This window comes from Oryzias latipes, chromosome 7 (genome assembly GCF_053564925.1).
Source record: "Oryzias latipes strain Hd-rR chromosome 7, Olatipes_Hd-rR_3.1".
NCBI lineage: Eukaryota > Metazoa > Chordata > Actinopteri > Beloniformes > Adrianichthyidae > Oryzias > Oryzias latipes.
This window is the reverse complement of record NC_136243.1, coordinates 32959688-32977025: the sequence shown is the minus strand read 5'-3', so window position 1 is coordinate 32977025 and position 17338 is coordinate 32959688. Positions and strand designations below refer to the sequence as shown.

The 17338-nt window shown below is 41.0% G+C and overlaps 1 protein-coding gene across 1 annotated transcript; it reads right to left on the bottom strand.

Annotated features, from left to right (window-relative positions):
- Nucleotides 1-10962: 10962 nt before the first annotated feature.
- On the bottom strand, nucleotides 10963-15307 carry LOC101167707 (keratin, type II cytoskeletal cochleal). Its single transcript, XM_004070274.4, has 9 exons — nucleotides 14537-15307; nucleotides 13168-13376; nucleotides 13006-13066; nucleotides 12831-12926; nucleotides 12563-12727; nucleotides 12359-12484; nucleotides 12043-12263; nucleotides 11900-11961; nucleotides 10963-11816 (listed from the first exon to the last, which is right to left on the bottom strand). The coding sequence occupies exons 1-9, from the start codon at nucleotides 15065-15067 to the stop codon at nucleotides 11614-11616; spliced, it is 1674 nt and encodes a 557-aa protein (XP_004070322.1). The 5' UTR covers nucleotides 15068-15307; the 3' UTR covers nucleotides 10963-11613.
- Between the last annotated feature and the right edge of the window lie 2031 nt (nucleotides 15308-17338).

Here is a 17338-nt window from a genome sequence, read left to right as displayed (position 1 = left end):
AGACCTGCACAACCAGCCCCGGTGAATGGAGTGATGATCAGCTGTAGTTCTATTTCAAAACTTGTAAATTTTTCAAATTAACGTTTGGCATTACAGAAAGAAAGTCTGGGTTTAATCTGACCTGGGTTATTATTCAACAAACTGATCTTATAACTTCATAAATGTCAGCTGCTGCGACGCCAAAAACATGAACCACAACAAAAAAGCTATGCAGTCATAAATGTGTGCAGCAGCTCGCGGATCAGCTTCATGCTTTTGCCGCTCAGGTTTTATCCAGAGACCCTAACTCATGTTGCCGCACCTGTCATCTCACCGGCAACAGTTTTACAGCACAGGGTCATTAATATATTTTTTTTTAATTTATTGCTTTATTTCAAGCATTGTAGTCAAAGCAATAAACAATTTACACATATTTATCAAACTCATTACAGAAATGATGAAATGCATAGATTGAAAAGACAGAAAATAAAACAAAACAAAAACGTCACTTAAATCACATTTGCTTAATTAAATACAGTGATCACTAACCAAAGTATAAGTAGAGTTTGATTTATTGCTTGAAAAGGAGTGGGAAGAAGCAAGTTTCTGTAATCCCACCCCTACTGAGTTCATTCATTTGATAGTTTTACAGTGTGTTAAATCCGGTTCTGATCAAATAGATTCTTTTCAAGTAACATAATCCAGTGATTGATGATCTTCAGAAAACATTCATTCATGATTTCAGTAAACAGTAACGGTACCGATATGTAATAATAATTGATTATCATTAGAACACATGATCAAATAAGTAAATATTGCTACACATTGCAGATCAAGTAAACAAAATCAATAGCTTATTGGTTGTAATTCAAACATTTCAGTAATCATTATTGCACATTACAATGTAACACTCAGTGGTTGTAATTTAAAGAGCTTTGATTATTTCACCACAATCAACTTCACACATGTATTTGGAATTATTCAAACACCTGTTGATCCTTAACTCTTATCTTTATATTGTGAAATCAGAGTTTCATTATACCTTTTCTTGAATATTTGAAAATTTTTTGAGCTCATTCCTCAAACCGTTCCAAAGTTTAGTGCCACACACCGACACACAGAAACTTTTCTTTGTGGTTCTTATCAGTTTGATCTTGAAGTTCCTACATCCCCTCAGTCTGTTGCCTCCTTAACGATTTCCCACTGACTCTGTATAAAAGTTGCGCAGTGTAAAAATCCACAAGGTCATACAGTTTTAAAAGTCTAGATTGATAAAATAGATTGTTTGGATGATCAAGATATCCGGCTTTATGTACAATTCTGACGGCTGGTTTTTGAAGTAAAAAGAGAGGATGGAGTGAACTCTTGTAATTATTCCCCCAAATTTCTGTACTATATTATTACAACTTTTTCATTTCTCTGTGGAAAACTTTGTTTTTGCATTAATTTAAATCGCCTGTCCATGAAGGCTAAAGCTGAAAGTAATGTGCATCGTGTGGAACTATAGAGTTTTATTGAAAGGAATGGCAGTGTTTATGTGGGTGGGCGGCAGGCACCTGCAGTTTTTGCCTTGTGCCCTCTGTTTTATTATTGCATTAATATGAATAAATTCCGGCTAGTGACACAAGTAAAAAACGTTAGCACAAATGCCCCACGGTATTTTTACCATGTTCTTGTAATAAGAGAGTTCTACCTTGAATGACTGACAGGGGACAGAACATGACCAACATATTAAATTATTACCATCTGTTTAATTTAATCTGCTAACATAAAATAATGACGATTGCATCAATTTCATCTACACAGATATCAAAGCTAAGTAAAATCCTGTTTACGTCTGCGGTGGCCGGGATCACAGCGCTGCATGAGTGGATCCTTTCTTTATGACCCCAAAGAGAAGAAAAAAAACGTACATTGTGAGGGGAGATCTTCACTCAAACCTGATTTTTATTTTCAAATCTAAAAAATACAAACAGACGACAGATCAAGTGATTATCGTTGTTTCACCCATGAGTGCCTCAGGTTGCCGACCCCTGATCTAGGGTCAACAGTTCAGAGTAATGGAGTGTGGAAAATAAGTGAAGAAGACACTGCAGGCAGGTTGGAATGGGTGGAGAAAAGTGTCAGATGTGATTGAAGAGTTGCAGCTCAAATGAAAGGAAAGGTGTACAAAGCTGTGGTGAGACCAGCCATGTTGTTGGGCCTAGAGAACCAGAGGAAAAGACAGGAGGCAGAGCTGGAGGCAGCAGAGTTGAAGATGCTGATGTTCAGTTTGGGAGTGACCAGGATGGACAGGATCAGGATTGAGAACATCAGAGGAACAGCACATGTTAGAGGCTGTGGCACCTCCACTCCGGCCTGGTTGCAGGAGTTGAGGTCGGTGCTTGAGCAGACCTCTGGACCAGACCCCAGTCACTTAGCTCGACTGGTACGTTCTCCGGATTATGGTCTATAACTGTGGCACCGGTGGTAAGCAGAACTTCAGTGTGTTTTCACATTAGGTTAAGAACAGATAAAACACATAGAACACAAAAGCATAAAAAGTAGAAAGAGGAGCTTCTGTGTGTGCATGCAGGTAAAAAAACGTTTTCTTTATGTAAGATACATTTTTTTAAGACTCCTTTGACTTCAGCAAAATGATGCATTGTCTTCTATCAGGTGCAGTGACTCAATTTAACTGAAAATTAGACGATGGTCAAGACTTCATAGAGTCAGTAAAAATGTCTGAGGGTGTATTCAGACTGGACACATTTTGTTTTCTTTAAGTGAACCAGAGTTCGTTTCCCCAGTAATCCAGGAAGAAATTTTCCATCTGAATACACCCAAGCGGACCCTGGTCCGGGACCAAGAACTGCTCTGGGCCTCTTGATCACACAATAGTGTGAATACTTCAATGGTAACAGAACAGTGTGTGAGATTAAAAAGCAGATTATCATCCAAAGAACATGCACCATAGGAGTACAGCATAGCTCCATTAATGGGTTGCATGTTTTCTTACATTCTTAAGGCCCTTTCTTAGTGATGGATGTTTATGACATCCATCATGTGGATGACAGCTTTCTCTTTACTTAAGGGTGAAAATGCATCAAAGGTGGCCTTAAAAGTCACATTTGAATTGAAAACGGCATAAAAACCATGTTTTGACATCAAATACACAACAGACTGAAGCAGCATTCTTTAGGAACAGATAGACTTTTAGAAATTCCTAAAATTTGAATAACCTACAAAGAATATTGATTATTGGTGGACCGACTCACGCTCTTCTGGATACAGTCATCACTTTTAAAAACCTGTCAAACTTTTTTGTAACATTTACATCAGTAACTAAAAAAACGTTTCTATAGCAGTACTACTGCCTTTTACTTTTGCTGTAGTAAATGTGTATTTAAGAGGCATCACGTGAGCTACACTCAGCTGCCCAACCCTGGTCTTCGGGGGCTACTCCCATGCTTTTCGTCCAGCCCCCTCCGGTGTAATGACAAAGTGGCTCAGGTAAGTCCAGTTTCTGATTTACTGAACTAGCAGGAATAACTGGAAAACAAACAGGATGGTGGATTGAGAAGACCAGGGCTCGGCTGCAAGGAGCGACATTCAACTCATAAGTATTTTGATTTTATCTTTTTCCCATTTACACATCACTGCTGCCAGAAACACAGGGGAAGCAGAGATTTTCACTCATTTACAGTACAGACCAAGGGTTTGGACACACCTTCTCATTCAAATGAATGGGAAGGGTGTCCAAACTTTTGGTCTGTACTGTATAGTGTGGGAACATTTTAACAGTATTTGTTGATCTAAATGAAAAACTTTAAAACTGTTATTCTGAACTTCTCCAGCTTTTTTGATCTGCTACTTTCCTTTTCAAGTCATTTTTGATTGTTGTTTTACTTATGTAAGTATTTGGAAACAATAAACTTCTATGTTCTCCGGAGTGTCTGGAGAAAACACAGGCATGCATGAGGAAAACATGCAAATTCCACACAGAGGGGACCCAGGATTTGAACCAGGGCCTTCTCAATGTAAGGCTAGAGCATGTTGGTGCTTAATGGAGGCTCCATTAAACAAGAAGTTGTTTAAAGTTTGAACTTTTTGATGATTTACAATTTTCTTATTAACTCATAATCAGCATTAGACCGCTTAAAGTCCCACTCTGATCATCTTTGGAACTATTTTCAAAATGTTCCCAGTGGTCTTTTTATGATACTTATGATGTTTTTAAGTGCAAAAAACCCCCAAAAAACAACTGTTGTTTTCTAGGACGTATAGTTTCTGGAGTTTATCAGAAATTCATCTCTGAGTTGTGCAGCAAAAATGGCGCCCAATATCGAAGCCATCCAGCCGCTATCCAGACGAGGAAAAAAAAAACATTCATGGATCTATTTGTCCACAAGTGAATGAATCAGAATGGAGCAGAGCAGGAAGGTTGTGGCCCCACGATTCTATGTTACAAATACAATCTTTTTCAAACGTCATTTTTTCATCTGCTCCTGATTCACAACGATTTGAACAAAGACATACTCAGAAATACAATTTCTACAAAGTCTAATTCTGAAATTCCACATCAGATCAGTCTGAAATGTATTTTGTTACATCAATGGATGGGACACTATCGGTGAGAAGTGAAATGACTCTGTGGAAACTAGATGTTTTTTTTTACACATATGTTAACTTTAAAGTAAGTACTACTCAATACATGATTTCAACTGGGTCTTATTTTGAAATTCCACATCGGATCAGTCTGAAATATATTTTGTTACATCACTAGATGTCCTATACTTAAAAAGAAGTCCTTCTTGCTATTACCTCAATGTTCAGAAGAAATTAGCACGCTGTTTTTAAGAGAGGGCTCACTTGAGAGCCGTTCAACGAGGGCTGGCTTGATACCGTCTCTACACCATGCTGCAGCTGCAACCAGCAGAAGGAAGACAAGAAACATCTGAGAGGATTGAAATGAGCGGCAGATTATGAACAAACGGCTGGGCAGACCTTATGAACCTTGGATGACAGCATTACGTCCTTTACTCTCGATGGCAAAAGTCAACAAAGCTCGACTCTCAGAAAATTAAATAAAGACTTTAGGACCAGAAGCGTTATTCTACATACTAGCAGACAACCTATGCTAAAGGCAAACTGTGAGTTGGAACTGAAATGCAGAGAATAAAGGATGATTTGAAGGTAAAAGGTACGACAGGCTATAGAAAAACTGCGTTTTTATGAAACAAATTAAAAAAATACGGTGAAAAATCAAACGATTTTCAGCAAACTTAGTATTTCGCCTTTAAATGTGATTTTTCACATTATTTATCCTCGTCTGAGCTGGAATCTGGATCTTAACTGTACGGCTGGATTTTTGTTGTCAGGTTGGGGTTGTGATGAAGAAAATGGATGAAGACTGACATCCATGTTTTAGGGACGGAAAGTTAAGCCGCAAATTGCAAACTTTTAATTAAATTGTTTCCTGATTGTGTTTCTACATTCAAAGCAGCAAAATGAGGATTTTCAGGTTAGTGTCAGCATCTTGGGTTGACCTTTTCCTGAGCTGACGTGGGGTTATATAAATGTATGTTTTCTATTTTATTATCTTCATTTCCTTTCTTCAATGATGTAACAATTTTTTTCAACTAAGTTAAATTTGGTGTTCCATAAAAAAAATCCAAAAGGCAGCAACCAAGTTACTTAAACAATATTATTATTATTATTATTATTATTGTTATTGTTGAAAAAGTAAATAGTTCCAAAAAACGGACCTTTCCTATTTTTTTTAACTAAACATTTGCAGAATGCATTTCAAAAATGTAGGATCTTCCATTCTATTGGATTCTATTGACCGCATTAGTGCGTCACTGTGTGTACTTCAAAGGGATTGGTCGTAGCTGGTCACATGCTCTCAACACCTGCGGCTGAGGGCTTTAAACGGTAATCAGCGCCAGGTGTTCTTGATTGGTTGAGGTCTGCAGGATCCACATCCCGAGGCGGAGCCTCAGGTCAGTTGATACTCATTCTACATGGTTTGTTTGTGAAGATTTTGCTTATAAACCTGGGGCCTGTTTCAGAAAGGAGGTTCAACCAACTCTGAGGTTGAACTTGAACTCTGAGTTGGTCAATCGAGAGATTAACAACTCTGAGTTTTCTGTTTCAGAGAAGCTGATCAGAGTTAGGTCAATCAACTCTGAGTGGACTGATTCAGAGTTAAGCGTGCGCACCGCGACTATAAGAAGCCATTATCAATGGAGCGCAGATATCACGAGTCACCATGGCAACCGTGGAAAAAAAGAGGTCTTTTTTTTATTTTATTTTTTATTGAACAATTGCAACAAACAAAACAAAAAAGAGGTCTGCATATTTTTCGCCAGCTGAACTTGACGTGCTGCTGCAGAGTTACAGCGAATATGAGCACATATTCCAGAAGAAAAGCAACACCGCTGCATCTGCAAAACAGAGACAGTTAGCGTGGGAAAACATAGCTGCTCCAGTTAATGCGCAAGTTTGCATATAAATCATTGTTGTAAAAATTGGCTGTAATAACTTTTTAAATAGTGTAAGGTGTGAAATACTTACTTACTTTTGAAGTGTTATTCCTGGTGTAATTGCATGAAATGCTGCACATTGAACAGAACCAATGTGGGGGAAAAATGCATTTAACGTAGGTAATGTTTAGAGGACTTTTTTTGTTAACCTTCCCCTCTTGCAAACGTTGGTCAGTTTAATATTTATACATTCAATTGTGTTTTTAAAAGTGAGTTTATGTCTACCCTTGTATTGATCAAGTGGTATAGGTTTATATGGGATTAAAAAAGTGAGCAGTGCTAGCAAATTGTGTTTCCAAAAAGTAATTGTTACATTAATCTAATTCAATGTCCCTGATTTCATTTTCATGTAGATGCAATCCTGCAGGAATTAAAAGAACATGGCAGCAGCTAAAAATGAAGTATAAAAACATAATTCAATCAGGTCAAATATAAGCATGTCATGGATGTAGGCTTTGTTGACAATATTTGACATATGAAACATCTACATAGCAATACATATCTAATGTTGTTTTCATTGTATATATGTAATTGAGTAATTGTCAATATTTTATAACAATGATTAAAATGCAAACTTACGCATTAACTTGAGCAGCTATGTTTTCCACGCTAACTGTCTCTGTTTTGCAGATGCAGCGGTGTTGCTTTTCTTCTGGAATATGTGCTCATATTCACTGTAACTCTGCAGCAGCACGTCAAGTTCAGCTGGCGAAAAATACGCAGACCTCTTTTTTTCACGGTTGCCATGGTGACTCGTTATATCTGCGCTCCATTGATAATGGCTTCTTATAGTCGCGGTGCGCACGCTAAACTCCGAATCAGTCCACTCAGAGTTGATTGATCTAACTCGGATCAGCTTCTCTGAAACAGAAAACTCAGAGTTGTTAATCTCCCGATTGACCAACTCAGAGTTCAAGTTCAACCTCAGAGTTGGTTGAACCTCCTTTCTGAAACAGGCCCCTGAGCTCTCTGTGGAGGCAAACATTTTGTTGTTTTTTATATTTTTAAAGTTTTTAAAACCCCTACTTATTGTTTCATTAGTAAACGTAATATTTTTAACACTTTATACATCATAAGTTTGTAAATATATTCCTGTATGTTTTTTTTAATTTTTGATTTGGATGACTGCAGTGAAAAGTGGGCCTCAGGCACACAAAGCTAAGAAACGGGTAACTATTAAAACTCTATTTTCAGTTAAGATGGTCGACCATGGAGGCTTTGGAAGTGCCGCCCTCTGCTCCTGGCTGGTTGGGTGGGCGGTCCCTTCCTTCCCCCCTCCCGGGCTGCTTGTGTCCCATCGCCTGGGGCGCTCCTGGCCTGGAGGTCTCTCCTCCCCTCTCCTGGTCTGGCTGGTCGGGCTGGGTAGGATCTGGTTCCCCTCATGAACACACGGTTCATTTCAGCAGCGTGCATGTATCTCCACCCCCACGTGCACGTGCGCACTGCCACACTGCTCCCTGTCTGCTTCATCCCTCCTCCTTACCCACAGTGTATTGATGGACAGATGTCTTCTGCTCATTTTCCTGTCAGAATTTCACCTTTGATGTAATATTTGTCTTTCCTGCAGATCTGGTACAATTATTACACAGTTTAAAATAATAACTTATTCAATTGTATCCCCCACTTTCTCCACCTCTCTTCCTTTTATTCTCCCCCCCCCCCCTGACATTTTTCGCCTCTCCCTCCCCAACCACACTGAATGTAACAATTAAATAAAAAATAATAAAAAACAAAAAGGGGTTTATACAAATTTAAACTCTGTTTTTTTGAAGTTACATAATCTGTTTTTTGTGATGGTAAAACCTGTCCAACACAAAATGCCTTCAGCTCTAATCTGTTTGCTCAGTTGTTGGACAGAACAAGTAAAAAAAAAAAAATAAATAAATGGCAGTGCAGCTATGTTATGCACTTCCAAACCGCAGAACCGCCACTGCACCACCATGCACCCGCCTTTATCACACATCACTTGGAAATGAGACGACATTCTTGTGCTGTGAGGTGGATGTATGGAATGCATGTTCCAGTGTACGTTGATAAAAATGCTTTTTAAAAAGAACATTTTCCACAGTTTATATTGTGTAGGATACAAAAGCTTCATTAAAAAAAGGGTCATTTGATTCTAAATACTGTTATTTTTATGCATGATACTTCAATGTTTCCAACAGTAGAGGGGAGCATTGCATCACAACAATCTTTTGAGAAGTTTTGATTCACTGACGGAAAAAACTAAACTGAGTAGTTTTTGGAAAGAAACACAAATAAAAAGGTTGAGACTAGTAAGAAACTGACTATGATCACCCTCCTTTACATCCAAAACATGGTTCTAGATAGTGAGGATCATTCAGTTGATCAGTCAGACTGTAGCCTTGTTCTTGTCAGAAACTTATCTGGAAAGCTGCCTGTACACGACTGACTTTACGGCTCAGCTCTGGGACAGATACAGTGTCTTTTAGATCATGTCTATCTACTGTCAGTGTTTGCATATTGATGACTTTTGTGATTTAGAAAAATTTGATGTGAGAATACACAAAGAAAACCTAACAAAAAATCGTTTTTGAACAACGATTTCATGTAGGAAAGCAAAAATCAGTTCAATCCTGCCTGGATTTTAGTGAAAAGTAACTCAGAGGTGAACTCTTGTAATTGAATTAGAGTTGATTTATCTGCCTCACTGATTACTTGCAGACTTGTTAACTGAAAAAATATCTTAAAATGGAAAAAAATGGAACAGTTGGGTGACAGATTAACCAATACAATTTAAAAAATCTCCTTCCTGTAGAAACCCTTGGACCATTAGAACGATACAACTCTGTTGAGGTCAGAGTTCATGATTCTACAGTCAGACATTTTGACAACAATAGATCCATGTGACAGACAGGCAGATGCATCTGTGTAATCAAACTGTCCAATTAGGAAACAACTCCGACAATCAATTTAATCAATCTAAAACGTACAAGTGGCCCTGGAAGTGCAACTCTTCCAGGACGGCACATCAATGTGAGCTACGGCAAGAAGGTTTGTTCAGGTACTACCAGGAGACAGGGAAGTACATCAGGTGGAGGAGGCCATAGGAGAACAACCCTGCATCAGGATCACTACCTCCTCCTTTGTGCAAGGGGAAATGGGAGGAGCACTGCCAGAGCCCTGCGAAATAACCTCCAGCAGACCACAAATGTGCAAGTGTCTGCTAAAACTGTTAGAAACAGACTCCATGAGGGTGGTATAGGGCCAGACGCCCACAGGTGGGAGTTGTGCTTATAGCCCAGCACCGTGCAAGATGTTTGGCATTTGCTAGAGAACACCAAGATTAGCAAATTCGCCACTGGCGCCCTGTGGTCCTAACAGATGAAAGCAGGTTCACAATGAGCACTTTTGACAGACGTGACAGTCTGGAGATGTTGTGAAGAAGGTTTTGCTGCTTGCAACATCGTCCAACATGACCCTCTGGCAGTGGGTCAGTAATGGTTTGAGGTGGCATTTCTTTGGAGAGCTGCACAGCTCTCCATTTGCTCACCAGTGGTAGCCTGACTGCTAGGGGTACTGAGATGAGATCCTCAGACCACGTGTGAGACCACACGTGGATGTGATTGGCCCTGGGGTTCTCCTTATGCCAGACAATGCTAGACCTCATGTGGCTGGAGTGTGTCAGCAGTTTCTGTTGGATGAAGGTATTGATGTCATAGACTGACCCGCCTGCTCCCCGGACATGAATCCAGTTGAACACATCTGGGACATCGTCTCAGTCCATCCACCAATGCCAGGTTGCACCACAGACTGTCAAGGAGTTGGCAGATGCTTTGGTCAAGGTGTGGGAGGAGATCCCCCATCCGCCACTTCATCAGAAGCATACCCAGGGAAGTCATACAGGCATATGGAGGCCAAACTCACAACTGAGCCTCCTTTTGACTTTTTTTTCAAAGACATATCCAAGTTGGATCTGCCTGTAGTGAGTTTTTCCACTTTAGTTTTGAGTGTGATTCCACATCCAGACCTCCGTAGGCTAATTCATTTAATTTCCATGAATAATTTTTGTGTGGTTGTGTTGTCAGCACATGTAACTATCTCTCCATTGTGACTTTTTGTCTCAATGAATTTGTAATAGTTTCTGCAGAGCAGTAGTAGTTTCTGTCACAGGAAATGACAAAAGATTTTTGCTCTTGGCTAAAAACTATTTGTAATTAAAAAAAACACATTAAGACATGATCTAAGCGAGGCTTTAAATTTCAATTTCTTCTCTTGGAAAGTGCACAGAACTGAGAGAGGGTTGTAAGTGTGTACTCTCAGTGTTTTGAAGATTTGTTTCACTCGATGAGAGAATTAAGGATAAGGAAGTGGTCAATGAAGGTGATGGCTGATCAGTTTCAGTATCTGAGTGCTTGGTGGTATCAGCATTGAGGGCCATTATTGGTTTTATTTTTAAAATTGTAAAGGAAAAAAGACACAGAGTACCCATAAGAAAATTGAACACAGATTTATTACAGATGTTTTGATGGTACAGTTTATTATAAATCTGGTTGTACCAGTCAGCCTCATGTAAGTTTTTTGGTGTTTGTGAAAAGGAACAAATTGCATCAAAAGAAACCATTCATTTAGAGATATGGCAGCTGAGGGTTACCTCTGGAACAGGAAGTGAGAAGGAAGGGGAGAGGGAACATTACATAGAGCTGCTTTTGATGGTGTTAACGTGCACAACAAGTTACAAATGAAAGTAGTCATTGTGGCGACACTACATGTCCTATATGCAATTTTAGAATTCAAAAGTATCTTGTCCTCCTTTTGTACAGATGTAGCTCATTGTGCGTAGTGGTTGTTGCTTTTTAGGATTTTCTGTTCTGACACTACAATTTTTGCTTTGTCTGCTCAACAGCATATCCAGCAACCAAAAGACAGCCGGGCTGACTGTTCGAAGGACGACAGGACTGACTCAAATCTCTGTGGCTCTTGCTTTTTTGGTCTTACTATTTTTCTGCTTCTTTTCTGGATAAAAAAACACGCTCTCTCTACCAGGAAATGTCAGGAAATGCTGTATGTATGCTGGAGAAGATGGGATTGGGTTTCTGGACGCCTGAGTGGATTTATAGGGAAACATTGAATGTTGATATTATTATTAATAGCGAGCAGAAGAAAGCCGAAGGCTGCTTCTTGAGCTCATGCTTCCTCCCGAGGACATGCCTCCTCCCATGCCTCCAAATCCTCCAGCTCCGCCTCCATATCCTCCAGCTCCACCTCCACTAGAAAAACCTCCGCCTCCGCCCATGCCATATCCCATGCCACCTCCGAAGCCTGATCCTCCACCGCTACCACCAGCTCCTGATGAGAGCAGCACAAAGTTAGAGGATGTTCAGTTCTTTCTCATATTTGAGTTATACAGTTAGTTAAATGTCCATACGTACCACCACTACTAGAGCTTGAAGACATCACCCGGATGTTGGCAGTGCCACCACCAGAGGAAATCCTACAGCAAGAATGGAGGAGATGTTTTAGCTGTTGATGTATAAAATTCAGTACTGTGTCCCTCTGAGGCAAATAGCTTTACCTTAGCTCTTCTCCTTCCAGCAGCTTCCTGTAGGTGGCAATCTCAATGTCCAGAGCCAGCTTGACGTTCATGAGCTCCTGGTACTCACGGACCTGGCGGGCCATGTCCTGTTTGGCTTTCTGCAGGGCCTCTTCCAGGTCCCTGATGCGTTGCTTGGCGTCCTTTACTGCCATCTCTCCACGCTCCTCTGCCTCTGCGATCTGGTTCTCCAGGTTAGAACGCTAGGTGGTGGAAAAGTAGGCAGAAGCAGTGTGGGTCTAAGTCATTTTCTTGTTAAGCAAAGCTGTACCACAGACTACAGACTAAGTGTTGTTACCTGTCCCTTGACAGCCTCAATTTCATTCTGGATGCGGCTGATCATGCGGTTGATCTCAGCAATCTCGCTCTTGGTGTTGCGAAGGTCATCTCCAGCCTGAGTTGCAGAAACCTGCATCTCCTGGAACTGAGAAGCAGAAATTGGAAATAGCTGTTAAACTACTGAACTCAGCTTGGTGATTTTCCCATTACAGTCTCTGCTAACCTTTTGCTGGTACCACTTCTCAGCTTCAGCTCGGCTGTTGTTGGCAATCTCCTCATACTGAGCTCTGACTTCAGCCACAATAGCGTCCATGTCCAGGTGGCGGCTGTTGTCCATCTCCACAATGACTGAGGTGTCCTTGATCTGTCCCTGAAGCTCAGAGAGTTCCTGTGGAGTGAATATATTGGGTTAATTTTCAAGGATTTTTTGACAGAGTTCAGACTAATGTCTGTGGGAACACGTCTAGGTTTCTGTGGGTTTTGGGACCTACCATTTCGTAGATACTTCTGAGGAAGTTAATTTCATCCTGAAGAGCATCTACCTTGGCCTCCAGCTCAATTTTGCCCATGTAGGCGGCATCTACATCCTGAAAGAGGATAGGTGGTCAAAAAGGGCAAAGAGAATTACAAAAGCTAATAATCAGCAAATGTCAGATTCATCCTCACCTTCTTGAGAAGCACAAATTCATTCTCCACAGAGGCACGCTTGTTGATTTCATCTTCATATCTGATGGTGGAAAGAGGAGCAGATGGAAAATGATTGTATTGTTTTTGTAAGATAGGTCTACCTTTGAAAGCAAAAAAGTTAGATATCCCACTTAGACTCACTTCTTCTTGAAGTCCTCCACTGATCCCTGCATGTTCCTCAGTTCTCCCTCCAGCTTGTTCTTCTCGTTGCCAAGCCCATCCAGCTGTCTGCGGAGGTTGGCGATGTATGCCTCAAACATGGCGTCAATGTTGGAGCGTGAAGTGGTCTGATCTTGCAGCAGGCTCCATTTAGTATCCAGCATTTTGTTCTGCTGCTCCAGGAAGCGGACCTACAAAATCAACATCATATTTAGCTGTTTGTCACTGTGATCTTGCTGCTATCTCATTTTAACCCATTCAGTGGACCGTGTGTGGTTGCAGTAAGTCAACTTCTCTGCAAGAACCTGTTGAGACACACCTACAAATAAGTTTGCAAATGCTAAGTCAGCCTTTTTTGTGTGTTTGTGTATTCTTTTAAGTAACTTGTTAAAGTTTTTGTGGTCTGGAAATGTCTACTCGTTTCTGGAATAAATATGTAAAAATTTAAAATAAAAGTGGAATAAAATGTTGAGTCAATTTTTTGGCACAAGTCCCATCACAGGGACAATGGGAGGGGTCAGGGGCCACACCTCATCTTAGATATTACAACTCCCCCGCCTAAAGGAGAAATACTTTCACTGAGTGAACTTGTCTTCCTGCAAAACCTATAATTAATGCAACATGCCTGCGGGTGTCATCTGTCATCTCAATCGAAAGCTTGTGCTTTGAAAACATGCTTGGTTTCCAATCTGCTCATTATTTTCCTTAATTTTAGCTCACAAATAGTGAGACGCTTGAAAAGTAGAGATGCAAAAACAAACACAATCAGGAAAAACTGGGACTGATAATTTTGTCATGCGAGCTAAGGTCAACATCTGGAGTTTCTTAGTCATGCAACTTAAGTCTCTCCAAAACCTGTGAGCATACGGTCAAAAGAAAGGTTCTGCAACTACTGCATAATCAAAGGGTCATGGCAACAGATAATATCCTGATAATCCTCCATTCTCTCACTCTAAAAGCTGCCAGACACTGGATCCGACCCGTGTAGTCTTTCATGTCCGAAGCAGGGGGGCAAGTTAGGGCTACATGAAGATCAGGAGATAGTAGGAAGCACATGAAAATAAGATCTGTCATAGGTAAATTTCCCACTCTCCTTTAACTAATTGGGTTATGATTATCATCCTAGACTGGGCTACCAAGCCCCATTGGTGACTCTGTACAATGGTGAGGATCAGTTGCTGTTTTAATATTTAATGAGCTCAGGTGGTGCCTTACAGAAAGTGTGCTGCAGCATCAGTTTACGGTCTTTCAGTGCCTTTAATTAGTTTCTACCAACAGCAAATTTCATGAGAAAAATAACGAGATTGGCATCTTTTGGTCAGATTTCAACAACGTTGGACAGGAGACTCACCTTGTCGATTAAGCTGGCGAAGCGGTTGTTCAAGTTCTTGATCTGATCTTTCTCCTGGCTACGGACAATCTGGATGTTGGGGTCGATCTCCAGGTTGAGGGGGGCCAGCAGGCTCTGGTTGAACTGAACATTTGTGATTGTCGGCAGTGAAGGGCCTCCAGCTCCAAAGCCAGCGCCGAAACCAAAACCGCCGGCACCACCAGCACCACCGGCACCACCGGCACCAAAACCAGCACCAGAGCCGGAACCAAAACCAAAGCCGGAACCAAAACCAGCACCAGCGCCAGAACCAAAGCCAGCACCAGAGCCGGCACCATAACCACCAGAGCTCATGCCAAAACCACTACTTCCGCCATAAGCAGAGCTGGAGCTGAATCCACCTGACCTACGGATAGAGCCACTTTGAAAACCGCCTGACATCCCAGCTGCTGATGACTTTGAGGAGAATCCTGATGACATGAGGCCTGATCCTGACGCACGGCCACCACTGCTAGACCTGAACGACGTCCTGCTGACTGTTTGGACAGACATTGTTGCTTCTTTTTTTAAAGTAAGGATGTGCAAAGAAAAGGCTGAGCAGAGAGAGGTTTGGCAGAGCAGCAGAGCACACTAAGAGGAGAGCCAAGTCCCTCTGAGTACCTAACCCCCGTCTCTGAGGGTTTTTATCTGCCTTCAGCCTCCTTTGCTCCTCCCCCACTTCCCCTCCCATCTTCTGTGCTCCTGGAGGCTCTGCTGTCAGGCAGGTAGACCAGCATGAAGCTGCCCATCCTGTCAGACAAGAAAAAGGGTCGTCTGTATAAAGTAACTCAAGCTGACACACCCAGATGCTTGCAGAGGAACAGCCTTACACCTGAGGGGAGCCCATGACACTTGATGAGCTGGGGGCTTTCTAAGAGGCGTGTGAGGGCAGGGTGGGACGAAGCATGTGCTCATCAAAATGCCATTTATATCCTTTTCTTAGAGTTTGGCAGCTTTAAAACAGCAACTTTTAGTTTCAAACACAGATAAAACAGCTAAAATAGGATCATGCGTGAGCGCATGAAGCTAAATACACACTTTCAGATGCACTCAGCGTACACATTTTCAATAAAAATGAATTTAAACTTACTATAGATCAACTGCAGAGCGGCAGATCAGCATGCAAGAAACGATGACTTCTTGGAGGAAGTCAAGTCATGCAGACAAGGTTTCTGACAGAAAAGAGAAGAGCTTGATCAAAACCATCAAGCAGCAGCACAAAGAGTGAGTGGTGAGGCTCTGCAGGAGCATCAAATGTTTCAACCTGCAGACAAATGACCACACTGATGGCCAATAATGACAGAAATGTGACTTTCCTGAAAATTTCAGTACCAACGTTAAGAAGAAAAATCAATCCGTCCCAAATATTAAAGTCAGTAATTTAAATCCATCATCTTAGCAGCTCTTGCTCAGGCTTGTACTTTGTGGGTGCTTGAGGGCAGCATGCATACCATCTGCAGAGCCCTTTTTTTTTTTTTTTTTGGTTGCTGCAGGGTTTTTTTTTTTTATTGAAAACTACTTTAGCTATACTTTAAGTCTCCGTTGTTTAAATATTATTGTTTTAAAAATCTGTGTTGAACCTCTTTTGATTTAGGGATGAACAGGCGGGACAGATGGTGATAGAAATGGAACGGTTGTATGAAAATGTTGACTGCTGCAACTCTACGGCGCATAGCAACGATCTGCGGGGCACAACGGAGAGTCACGCCCCAGATGTAGAAACCTCTGCCTCATTCTCAATTCCAATAACTTTATGGAAGAATTATGTTCAAATGCTGAAAGCTGCACATTTGTCAGTATTCGTGTCTGGAAAAGATTTACCAGAGCTGGTACATTCGGGTTGTTTGGTTTGTTTTAGCTTCTCTGCAAACCGAGGTTGTTGCTGTCAGTAAAGGAGATATGGAAATTAACATCATGCATGACATTCCTTCCCTTTTCTGTCTTTGCTGAGCTACATAGAGCACTTCGTTCGGTTTGTGCAACATTATTATGCTTTTCACGTTATATGCAAAAAAACAAAAAAAAGAATCCGTCATGTTTATAGGAGTAGCAACGTTCTACACCTTTAAGGTGCATTTTCAGGATATTACACTGGAATCCCATAAGATAAGATAAGATAAAACTTTATTCATTCCACAATGGGGAAATTCTTTTATCTCCAGCAGCAAAAAAAAAGCATTCAGAAGTGCAAACAGCAAACAGAAAATAACTAAGTAAAAATACACAGCACAAGCAACCGTAGAAAAATGAAAAACGACAACAACAGTTTACAAAATAAGTAAAATGAGTGAATAAAATAACAAAACAAAACACCAAAAACCCTCGAGGGTCCGTGGAGTGTCACTGTAACACGGTGTTGTACAGTCTGATGGCTGTGGGGAGGAATGGCCTGCAGTAGCTCCTTCTTGCACTGTGGGGGCAACAGTCTCTTGCTGAAGGAGCTGGTCAGCGCCTCTGCAGTTTGGGGGTATCCATGATGGATGTTAGCTTAGCCAGCATCCCCCTGTCCGCCACCTCCTTGATGGAATCCCATGAACTAGAGGTCAAAATCTTAAAGTCACCAACATATCCAAAAACTGAACCTGTGACTATTCTGTCAGTCTGGAACACTGTATTGTACCTGACTTCTCCAACAATTTGATTGTTGATTTTTGGAGAATCAGGCAGAAATTGTGTCCGACATGCAATTTTCAAGTCAAGCAACATGTCTGCTGTTCAAAATAAACAAGTCTTGCACAAGCACAGATGTTTGTATGCGTGATCTTACCGCTTTAGCATTCACCC